This window comes from Urocampus carinirostris, chromosome 16, assembly GCF_059441175.1.
Source record: "Urocampus carinirostris isolate Australia breed hairy pipefish chromosome 16, RoL_Ucar_1.0, whole genome shotgun sequence".
NCBI lineage: Eukaryota > Metazoa > Chordata > Actinopteri > Syngnathiformes > Syngnathidae > Urocampus > Urocampus carinirostris.
Window position 1 is genome coordinate 2,206,979 of NC_142364.1, and position 12,338 is coordinate 2,219,316.

General features: G+C 46.9%; 1 protein-coding gene across 1 annotated transcript in view; it reads left to right on the plus strand.

Annotated features, from left to right (window-relative positions):
- Positions 1-4,864: 4,864 nt before the first annotated feature.
- The window catches only part of mmp17a (matrix metallopeptidase 17a), a 57,183-nt gene continuing 49,709 nt past the window's right edge, over positions 4,865-12,338 (plus strand). Inside the window, exon 1 of the mRNA XM_088320170.1 lies at positions 4,865-5,203. Within this exon, the coding sequence (XP_088176296.1) occupies positions 5,114-5,203 (90 nt within the window). The 5' untranslated portion in view covers positions 4,865-5,113. The remainder of the gene's footprint in view (positions 5,204-12,338) is intronic.

The following is a 12,338-nucleotide window of genomic DNA, read 5'->3' on the forward strand; positions in this document are numbered from 1 at the left end:
GCTTCTTTGATCCGGGAACCCCCGTGGCGTTCGGGGCGTATTTGCCGCGGTGTTTCTCGGGCGAGTACAGCCCGGCGGCGCCCGTCCCTCCTCGGGCCGACAATTTGTTCCGACCGGGGAAAGGAGGGCTGGGCGAGCCCCACTTAAGAGGAAAAAGGAAGAAAAGAAAAAAAAGACTTCTATTCCGACGGGTTGATTCCGCTCGGCTAAATTGCCGGGAACAAAAGACGTTGGGGTGAGAGTGCCCGGGAAACCATAAAAAAGCTTTTGCCGTTTTGAGGCGACGCTTAAAACGCTTCCCCGTTGTTTTCAATACAGAAATCCGTTTCCAGATCCGCAGTTCTCCTCTCCATATTAAAAGTGGCACGATTGCTGACGTGAAATATATTCATATCTTTGAAAAACCTCATCACGGGTTTGGCTCTCACTGAACGAAACAAGAACTGGGACCTGTCAGGACCAGAACGAAAACAGGACCCACTCGCGTCACGTTTACCTCAAGTTTTATTGAAGGGACGAGGAAGGGCTGCGCCCACCGTCCGGTGTTCGCTCTCGTACTCGGCTCGTGATACCGACTAGGAAGTGGATCTTCCGTAGCGAGCGATGGCGGTGTCGGGGGCGGAAAACTGGTCGGTCGCCGGGACTGGGAGAGCGAGACGCGGTCGGGGTCCAAAACAGATCGTAATTCGAGACGGGAGAGCAGACGTGGTCGAGATCAAAACAGGTCGTAGCGGGAGACAAACGGGAGCAAAAAACGGGACAGGCGTGACTCAGGGTCGACAAAGGGCTTGCTGTGTAAAAAAAAGCGATTCGCAGACGGACTGACTAAGGGGGACATATAGGAGTGGGTTTAAATAGGGCTGGGGAGCCAATCAGAGTCCGAGGCAGTTGGCGCTAAAGAAGCGGGCGCAGGTGACGCATATCGGTAATCATGACAGGACCAAGCGTGACATCGCGGAACGCTGACTCCGACAGAACAAAATAGGAAAAGAGCTCAACACAGAATTTGTTGGGACATAACTAAAACAAAACAAATATTTGTGTTTTCTTGGAATCGCTTTGTTCAACGTTTGCTCGATTTTAATCCGAAAAAGAAATCCCTCGGCATCCGCGGGAACCGAATCGGGACCCAAATGCGTAGCATTAACCACAAGTTTATTGATAGAAAGAGCAAGGGCAGCGCTCGCGATCCGGGGCTCGCCGGACACCGGAAGCAAGCCGCTCATGTAATCGGATCGTGATTTGAAGACGGAAGTCGATCTTCCGTAGCGGGAGATGGCAGTGTCAAGGATGGAAAAACAGGTCGATAGCCGGGACAGGAGAGTAAAAGCGCGGTCGGGGTCAAAAACAGGTTGTAAGCCGGGATAGGAGAGCAAACGTGGTCGTCATCAAAATCAGGTGCAAAAACGGGACAGGCGGGAGTCAGGGACAAAATGCTTGCAATGTTACAACAGAAACTCGCTGACGGACTGACAACCGGAGAGTGACGACACTGGGTTTAAATAGGGCCAGGGAACCAATCAGGTAGCCCGCAGCGGCTGGCGCTAAATGAGCAGGCGCGGGTGATTCCCATCAGTAATCATGACAAATACTATTGTTTGTTTTTCTTTAAGGTTGTGTTCAGGAACAGCGAAAGGAATCCGATTTCCGTAAAGCGATTTTGCGGGCTAATTTCCTCGTTAAGGTCCGGAACAACTCTCTTCTTCCGCTCCAGCGATTTGCTTTGCCGTTAAGCTAGCGCCATTATCTCCGTTTCGTAAAGAAGGAAACGGGAAAAAGACCTTTGAACTCGGTTTCGCTCGAGTGCTGATGAAAAAGTTCTGCTCCGTCAATCGTCGCTAATACTTTGCTTAAAGTATGGGTTTTTATTTTGGCGGGATCAACAATCACTATTTCAGAATGCCCTCGGTTTTTTTTTTCTCTCCTCGCTATTTTAATAAAGCGAAGGCTATTCAGTGGCTTCCTCCAGGAAAACGGCTATAAAATCCATCCATCCGTTATCTGCACCGCTAATCCTCAGTAGGGCCGCGGGGGTGCCGGAGCCCATCCCAGCCTTCTTCGGGCAGTGGGCAGGGGACACGCATGCGACGCGCATGTTTTTGGAATGTGTTAGGAAACCGGAGTGCCCGGAGTAAACCCAGGCAAGCACGGGGAGAACATGCAAACTCCGCACAGGAGGTTCGATCTCGTGCCCTCAGAACTGTGCCGCACACGCGCTAACCACTGCGCTGCCCTGCTGCCCTGGCTATAAAATAAAAGCGAATATTGAACACATTTCAAAATAAAAGTGAGTTTGTTCCTCATTTTTTTGAATGCGGCTGATTTAATAAAGCCCACGCTATTCAGCGGTTGCCTAGGGGAAACTGAAACAGCTGACTAAAAAGTAAAGGACCTCCATTTTTGAAGGCTCCCTAGCAGTGGTTTTCAATAAAGTTCGTGTTATTTGGGGCTACGCTTACAGAAAACTAGAAACAGGACCCAATTGTGTAACGTTAACCACACGTTTTATTGAAAGAAAGAGGAAGGGCCGGGGAGGAGAGAAAAAACATGGTCGGGATCAAAACGGGTCGTGAGTCGGGACGTGAGAGCAGACGCGGTCGAGATCGAAACGGGTCGTAGCCGGATACGGACGGGAGCAAAAACGGGACAGGTAGGAGTCAGGGTCAAAAAAGCTTGCCTTGTATACACTGAGGTTCTCAGACGGACTGACCACAGGGGATTGAGTTCAAATAGTGACAGGGAGCCGATCAGAACCCGCGGCGGGTGGCGCCCAAGGAGCGGGCACAGCCGAGTCACATCAGTAATCGTGACAGGAAACACCGTTTAAACATCGCCTATCAATCTCCGAAGAAAAAGATACAAAATTCAAAACAATTGTAACCTTCTTATCATCGACAAGTCAACAGCACAAAATCCCTGAAAAAGAAAAGAGCATTTCGACCAATCAAAAAAGAAAAACGTTGTCCCGTAAGGAACCGGCTCTCGATGGGTGCTTCTCACGGTTTCTCCGTTTTCCTCCTGTTGAAGTTTTGGAGTTTTTCCTTTCCCTCGTGTCGGTTGCAGATCAGGGGATGCGGTCATAGCGGCCCTTTGAGACTCCTTTGGATGAATGGCGTCACAAATTAGCACGATTTGCCCTCTTTTTTTAATTCACATCGGTGACCTACAACGAAGCAACAGACTTCAAAATAAAAGCTTCCATTTAAAAAAAATAAAAGCGAGATCTTCCCTTTGAAACTTATAGATGCCCTCAACTGTTTGTCTTGCAGCTTTTCTAATAAAGCCCACGGTCGTTTTTGCTTACCCGCAGGAAACTGAAGCGATCGCCTTCAACTTAAAATCGACCTTTCCAAAATAATAGATTGCAGTGAGTTCAAGGATGCCCTCAACTTCTTTTGACTCTGTCACTCTTTTGATAAAGCCCACGCAATTCACTTGCCTACAGGAAACTAAAACAGATAAACCTCCAAAATAAAAGCCTTTAAAAAATAATAATAATAACGAAAAAAAAGTCAGTCTGCACCACAAATGGGAATCGGCCTTCAAGTTAAAGTTGCCCGAACTGTTCATAAAGAACACTCAAGCCATTGGTGACGTCCAAAAACTGACGATGTGGACTTCAAAATAAAATCCCACCTTATCAAATGAAAGCTAAAATTGAGTTCTCCCCCTTAAAGATGTAGAAGTCTCTCGCGGTCGTTTGAATAAAATCTCCGCTCTTCATTCGATGGCGACAAGAAAGTGGCGCCACTTACTTCAAAATAAAATCAAAGGCTGCTCTTCATTCTCTCTCGCACAGCTGTTTTGATCAAGCCCGCGTCATTTCATTCTTGTCAACAGGAACGTGAAGTCAGTGACTTCAAAATAAGAGCGTTTATGAAAAAAAAAATATTCCAAAATACATGCGAGTCGGCCTCTCAAATGAGAATCGTACGAACGAGTGTTTCAATCTTGTACTTTTTTTTTTTAGATAGATATATATCTATATTTTCTGTTCCTCGGGAAAATGGCAGAAAAAGAAGAGAACCGTGGAAGCACCACAGAAGAAGAAAGTGCTGCGACCTCGGTTGGGGGCCCGAAAGCAAAGCTCTTATTTAAGGGGGTGCTCCCTTCGACGTTTGGAGGACGCAACACACGAGTCATAGAAAAGGTTCTAAAAACCGAACTCGTTTTGGATTTCAACAGCTCGAAAGGATTGCGTGGTTCCTTTAGCGCCCTCTCTTGGTGAACTCGGACTTAGTTTTAATGGAACATGACGAAATGTGACAGTGAGGCATTGCGGGGTATGTTGGAAAAGTCGCTCTCGCTGAACAAAACAGGAATGGAAAAGAGAAAGGGGATGTTGGGAAACCATTTGAGCGTTTACTGAGATAGAGAAAGAAATGGAGAGGTCAAAAAAGAGAGAAAGGGAACAGAGAGAGAGACAGAAAGAGAGAGTAAAAAGGGTGGGGGAAAGAGAGAGAAGGGGGTAAAGAAGGAGAAAGAAAGAGAAAATAAAAAAGAAATTCAAAAAGAGAGAGAGAGAGAGAGAGAGAGAGAGAGAAAGAAAAGCGAAGAGAGATGGAGAAGATAGAGAATGAACGAGAGAGAGAGAGAGAGAGAGAGAGAGAGAAAGAGAAAGAGAGAGAGAGAGAGAGAGAGAGAGAGAGAGAGAGAGAGAGAGAGAGAGAGAGAGAGAGAGAGAGAGAGAGAGAGAACCTGATCCTTGTGGACGGCGATCCGTCTCTCGTCCCTCATTCGAACGAGCAGCGTCATCTCTCTATTATTTTGACGGCCTTCACCGGAAGTCGTCCTCGTTGGCGTGCGTGCGTGCGCTTATCCGCGTGCACGCCGCAGCAGCCGCTTGTAGACTCCGAGCGGAGGCGCCCGCAGCCACTCGGTCTCGCGAAGGGAGAGCTGAGCAGGAGCTCCAAAAGACCTCGTTTTTTTCCACTTCAATCGTCCTTCTTCTCGGAACGCTTGGGTGAAGATCGCCACCTGTTTGCCTCCTGACGGACTCTTTCTCTTTTGTGGGGGGGCGAGGGCTGAAGGTTCGAAGACTTTTGCTTTCCCTGGGTGTGTTTGGCTCAAGAGCACCGGATGTGGTTCGGATCCCGAATCCTTTAGCGCGGAGATGTTGCTCCTGGTTCCGGTCGTGTGGCTGCTGCCGACGCTGAGTGCTGGAGCGCCTCCCCCGCAGAGCGACTCCGAGGACACGGCCATGGTAAGTCGCTCTCGGCTTCTCTCCGGCGGACCCCGAATTCACCTTCCCCGAATTCCGAGCGCGACCGCCCGCCTCACTCCGCCCGCCGGCTCGCCGGCACGTCTTCGAAGTCCTCCGGGGATGGCCGGTTCGCCAACGGGAGGGCTCTATCAGCGGGTTCCGGCGCCCTATTAAAAAGGAGCCGGCGACAATCTCTCTCTTTCTTTCTCTCTTTTTCTTTTTCTATCTTTCCCTTTCTCTCTTTCTCTATTTCTCTCTATTTCTCTCTTTCTCTCTCTCTCACTCTACATTTCTCTCTATTTCTCTCTCTCTCTATTTCAATTTCAACCCCCCCCCCCTCTCTCTCTCTCTCTCTCTCTCTCTCTCTCTCTCTCTCACTCTTTCAATTTCTCTCTCTCTCTTTTAATTTCTCTCTCTCTCTCTCTCTCTCTCTTTCAATTTATCTCTCTCTCTCTCTCTCTCTCTCTTTCAATTTATCTCTCTCTCTCTCTCTCTCTCTCTTTCAATTTATCTCTCTCTCTCTCTCTCTCTCTCTTTCAATTTATCTCTCTCTCTCTCTCTCTCTTTCAATTTATCTCTCTCTTTTTTATTTCTCTTTTTTGATGTTTCTCACTCTCTTTCTTTCCTTTCTCTCTCATTGCATGTTCTCCCCGTGCTTGCCTGGGTTTCCTCCCGCATTCCAAAAACATGCATGTCAGGTCTATTGGCCGGTTCAAATTGTCCCTAGGTGTGAACGAGCGAGTGGATTGTCTGTCTCTGAGTCCCCTGCGACTGTCTGGCAACTGGTTGAGGGTGTCCCCTGCCCACTGCCCGAAGACAGCTGGGATGGGCTCCGACACTCCCGTGACCCTACTGAGGATAAGCACTGTTTCATTGAAACGGTTACCATGTTTCTGCTCTTTTGGTGAATTCACTTTGCCATCGCATTTTCTTTTGTGATTAACGGTTGCTGGTGCGAGCTTGTACATTGACCTATGCAGCATCATCGGCCCCTACAGGTCGTGTCGGAAAAAAACAGGTGTATGTACGACACTGAAACAGGGCACTCTGAAACGTGTTTTAGCGCCAGGATTAGGAATCCATTTTGGACATTTATGATGGTCCAGGTAGCATTTTCCACTGTGATGGGACCAACTTCCTGCAACTGAAAATGGAAGCTACCTATTGGCGTCATGACCGTCTCTACGGGGAGAGATTTTTCTCAAAAACAAATATATTTATATATGATTGAATAGATTTCCTTTTCTATTGAACAGAAAGTCCTTCAAACAAAGGAATGTCATTTTCTTTCTCTTCTTTTTCTTCTTTTTGGAACGTTGGAATGGCTTTTCACGGGGAAAATTCCGCCAGCTCGGGGATTTCTCCGGCTTTGCGTTAGCGGCGTGGCTCACCGGAGGAGCTAAAGGGTCAACCGAGCGAGATGATGACATCGCGGCTTTGCTCGCTCGCGCAAACTACAGAAGGGGACCGCTTCTCCGCCGCGACGGAGGAAAACCCTCTTAGAAATCTATCGTTATAACGGAGGAAAATCTTCTTCGAAATCCGTCGTGCAGGTGCTTGCTTTAAAAAGGAGGTTCTTAAAAACATACGCCGCCATATTTTCATCGATTTTCCTCAGGTCTAGGAAAATAAAGGTCTAAATATAGTGGAAGCTAGAGCTCTTGTTGGTGATAGGAATGAGTGGAGATGTGTTGTGAAAGGATTGTGGACGCGTTCTTAAGGATGGGCTGGGCACCCGTATGATGCAGCAGGGGTAAACCGGCGAAAGCTGTCGAACAGAAGAGTGTGTTGCGTCACCCTGACCCGAGTGACACGGTCGCTTTCCTGTGTCCCGTTTCGTCTGGAGGGACGAAAGCATGACCGACTCGGGTGCCGAGGTGCTTAATGTGTTAAGGTGTTTTGGCATTTGGGTTGACCATGGTCCCCCCCAAAAATTGTGTGTGTTTCTTGCTATTTTTTCCCTTTTCTTTTCTTTGTTCTTGTATGTGTTTGTCTTGCTGTCGGTCACCCCTCTTGAGGGATATGACCAAGGGAGATAGATAGATAGATAGCTAAGCCGGCTCGAAAAGAAGGACGCTGACCTATATGCATTAGATGATCTTCTTCTACGTCCAAAACTAGCAGTGTACTCCCGCAGACATTTTGGTCTGAAGCAAAAAGCTTTTCTATCATCGTTTCACTGTAGTCCTATTTTTGTCATTTTTTGAATTGTATTTTCTTCCTTTTCAAAATGAAAGAAAAATAATACAATAATAATAATAATAATAATAATTTCCTTTGTATTGTCATTCTGTGTAACAATGTACACAGAACAAAATGTCGATACACCTGACCCGTTGTAGCGAGCCGATGCAGCCGCAGCCAACAGAGGGCGCCGCCATTTTACCAATGTTATAAGTCTTAGGTATGACTCGGCCGAGGCGAATCATAGGTCCCTGTTTGTAACCACTAAATGTAATTTTAAGTCATTTTGAAGTATTTTGGGAGTATTTCTGTAGTAGTGGTTTTTGTAGACACACACGAGGATGATGGGGACAAAGTTAGCAGCCCAAAAATAGTTTTTTCTAGTAGTAGTAGTGTGTGTGTATATACATAAATACACAGTCATTTAGTTTTGACCAATTGTCACGTTGGAAGAAAAAAGGTTGAGGGGCCGCACGTGGCCCGCGAGCCGTAATTTGCAGACCCGCACCAAAAAAATCACGGTTTGCTTTTTTTCGTCCCCGACTCGGATTTCACGTTCCTGTCGGTAACGAGCGCATTATTACTCCGCGCGCCGGCGCTTCGGCGGCACCCGTGCGTCCTTTTTCCACTCGACTCCCGATATTCCGACTGAAAAAACAGCAAATGGGTTTTTGGGCGCTCTCGGGGTTATTTCCTTCGGGAAGAATCCTTCCTTATTTTTTCCGACAGCGACCGATGAGTTTCCCCGTGGGACCGCTGCACCCGAGAGAACGGCTAGAATGAGACCATCGCGTATTGGAAAAAAGACGAAAAGAGAACGCAAAAATAATAACCCCTTTCTAACTCTCTCTGGAGCACCCGTATTTACAGCTCGTGTAGCAGCCCGGCAACACACACGAGAACTTTGGCAGCCGGCCGGCACGGTAACCTATTTCGTTCCCGTCCTACCGACAAATGTTCATTCTTTTTCAAACGTAAAATTTGACACTGGCAGCACGGCGGCGCAGTGGTTAGCGCGTGTGCGGCACAGTTCTGAGGTCATGAGATCGAACCTCCTGTGTGGAGTTTGCATGTTCTCTCCGTGCTTGCGTGGATTTCCTCCGGGCACACCGGTTTCCTCCCACATTCCAAAAATATGCATGATATTGGCCGGTCCAAATTGTTCCAAGCTGTGAATGAGTGAGTTGTCTCTCTCTGTGATTGGCTGGCAAGCAGTTGAGGGTGTCCCCTGCCCACTGCCCGAAGATAGCTGGGATGGGCTCCGGCACCCCCGCGACCCTACTGAGGATAAGCGGTGCAGATAATGGTTGAATGGATGGATGAAGATTTGGCACCGCAGCAGCCCGGCAACGCCTGTGAACACTTCCAGAGCTGGCCGGCACGGCGATCCATCGGGTCTAACTGTACGCGGCTGTGGTTTCAGCTTAAAATGAAGAGCACTCGTGTGGCCGCGATCCGTTATCGACCGTTGGTCCGGCGAGATATATTTTCATCTGGCCTTCCGGCTGTTTTTTTTACTGTTCGGTCCAACAAAATGTGAAGTGCGCTTGTGCGGCCGGGATTCCATTATCCCTGGAGCGGGGTCTCCTTTTGATTTTCAAATCCGGAATCCATCTCCGCTCCGTATGATTTCCCAATCCTCTCGTTCGTTCGTAGCTCGCGGCGAGCGCGGCTCTAAAACCGGCCGGCACCTTCCTCAGTTAAGGTCTAACAAGTCTCGAATCGATTCCACGCGCCGACGGCTCTGTTTTAGGGTAGGCGCCGTTATCCCCTCTACGCCAACGTCAGGAATCTGCTCATGACGTCTTTCTCCCTTCACGTCATCCGAGTTTTCCTTCGGAGCGGCGATGCATTCAAAGCCCCTTCTTTTGCCGGTTCGCATAAAATCTCTCTCCGTCTCCGGCATTGTTGCGGGAAGCCGGCACAGCGGCGCTTTTTCAGGAAGACCGCGCTAGTCCAATGAAAGCGCTACGAAAGCGAGGGATGCCGCAAACCTTACACAAAAAAAGGCCAGGCCCTCACACGCTTTCTGCGTACCCAATCTGGCTCATCGCTTTCTGAAACGTTTGTGAACCTTTGGGCTACATTGAAGCCGTTACTTAAACCCCCATCTCTTCAGCACATGCCTGTCTAAGGCAGGGGTGTCAAACTCAGTTTAACCCGGGGGCCACACCATAGAACAAAAATTCTGTCGGGGACCGGACTGGTAGATTAAAGAGAAAGAAAAAGAGAGATTAAGAAATATGAGAGAGAGGGAGGGAAAAGGAGAGAGGGTGGGACAAAGAAATAGAGAGAGAAAGAGAGAGAGGGAGAGAGCGTGAGAAACAAGAGATGAAAAGTCAAGAGAGAGGGGGAAAAGAAAGGGAGAGGGAGAAAGAAATCCAAAGAGAAATAGAAAGACAGAGGAAGAGAAAAGAGAAAAGAAAGCGCAAAGGATAGGAAGAGAGAAAGAGAGAAAGGAAAAAAAGCTAGAGCAAAAATAGTTAAAAAGACACAGAGAGAGAAAGAGACAGAGAGTGGGAGAAAAGGGGTGGAAAAGAGAGAGAGGGAGAGAGAGAGAGAAATAAATACAAGTACAGTGTCTTTGTTCGAGGCCCCTTTCTTTGGCAAAATCAAGTTGACATATTTCAACCTGCAGCTTGTTTTTCTCTTGCGCTTCTCTGAGTGTTGTCTCGTGGGCCGGATTCAATCCTTTAGCGGACCCGATCTGGCCCGCGGGCCGCCTGTTTGACAGCTGTGGGCTACATTGAAGCAGTTACTTAAACCCCCTTCTCTTCAGCACATGTCTGTCTAAGGTGCATTCATTTTGTCCGAGACCTCCTGTCTTTTATTTAGAGTTGAGCAGCGACCCAAACAACCGCCAGGTGGCACTATTGAGCAGGTTTATTTTTTTTCTTGTACTGTGTGCGCAGTGTATCAAGCAGTAATATGTGTTTTCATCCTCAGAGGGACGAGTCATTTATTGTTGTTGAGATGCACTTTGAGGATTTGAGGATCCGACAGAACGCTTGATTTCCAAAACCGATATCCATAAATAAGACCTCACTCAGTACTTTTACTTCAGTAATCATTTGGATGACTACTGTTGTACTTGAATCAGTACTACGAGCTGAATTTGGACTATTCTGGCCTCTTCTGGTTTTGCCAACGCTAGCATCGACGCTTTCGTGTCGAGAAAGGAAAAAAAAGGGGAAAAAGAAGGTGCGTTTGCGATTCCCGTCACGCTCCGGGAACGTGTTTGCAGCTGAAAAGAAGAAAGCGGGGGAAAGTTGTGACGGAGGGGAATAATTGGCCTTTGCTGTTTGTCCGATAATGGCCGACTCCTTTCACAGCCAAACTTGCCTTCCCGAACAAACCCCGGAAGAAGAGGCCTTCTGTTTTTTTTAACCTCGCTACAAAACCATTATCTCTTCTGGGTTGTTATTCCGATACCAGAACGCCGACAGTTCTTCCCCGTACAAAACACGGGTATAGATTCGAATAGCTTCTGACCCCGAATCTTCAAGCTCATGAATTGCGGCAGCGCGTAGCAGCCCGGCAACGCCTTCGACCCTTTCCCAGCAAGCCGGCACAGCAATCTGATTTCTGATGATTTTTTTTTTTTACGTGATCGTTATTCCTTCAGGATTGTTATTCGAATACCAAAATGTTGTTTTCCCACCACACAAATTGATGGTATTTATTTTAGTATGTTCCAAGCAATGTTCCCTGTCATTTTCCTTACGGGTCCGAGCGTTCACAGAAAGTCGGCGAGCAATGCTTGAAACAACAGTGAGCAACAGCAATCCCAAATGTGGCAACTCAATCATTATTAAACATGTCCAAAACTCGACATCACGTTACATTTTGCTGAGTTTCCGGCAATACAAAATTATTTTTCTCTTCTGAATAATTTGACTCATGTACGATTGTCTACAAACGTCATTTGTTTTTACAATACTTTCACAAGATATCCATTTCTTTTTATTTCCTGATATATTTTATCGCAAAATATTAACCTTTTTGGGGGCTATTTTGTCAGTTCTAAGATACAGAACTGTACTTAATCACATTGTTGAGTGGAAGTACAATGTTGGCAACAACATTCACTTGATATCATTGGAAATGATTTGAATGCAATACAAACTTTTTCCCTGTTTTTTCTCCTTTTTTAAAAAAATACTTTTTTAAAAAATCTCACTGTTTATATTTTCCGAGCTGTTACTTTTTTCTTTTTGTTCTCTATTTACGTTTTTTTCCTCTGTTTCTTTCTTTTCTTTTTTCTGGCTTTTTTCAGAATTTGTCCTTCTTTTTTCTCTACCTTTTGTTTCGTTTCTTTCTCAGCTTATCACTACTTTTTCATTTTGGTATTTTTTCCTTTTTTCTTCTATTCCCCCTTTAAGTCATATTGTGCACAATTTTACTTAATGTTTGGTCACGTTGGGATGAAAGAAGCAAAAACAACCCGAAGAGCCGTTTGGGACCCGAAAGAGCGGTTTCTTTTAGTGAGCCGCGCCGAAGAAGCCGGTTCTCGAAAAACTCTACCGACTTTACTCAACTTGATTCTACTTCGACTTCAAAATACCGCATTTAGAACACAACGTCAATGAAACCCGTTTATTTATACTTTCATGCACTGTTACTTTGACCTAATTCAATTTGGAGCCCTGATTTTTGCGAGCCGGCTCGATTTTCTTGTGCGCGAAAAATCTCTGGGTAGTGCGCAATCGCGCACACGCACAGCTTAGAGGGAACATTGGTTCCAACCTGTTCTAAAAGATTTATCGTTTGAATCAATTGCCGCAGCAAGTAGTAGCCCGGAAGCGCATAGGACAATTTTCCCTGCCAGGCGGCACGCCAATTCATGACGTCCGCCCGTACTTATGATACAAGATGCTCCTGTTTCTTCCAGCAGAGGCAGTCTTTCCCCGCAGCAGCTAAGAAACACCTACCAAAATGTTGACACCTCACC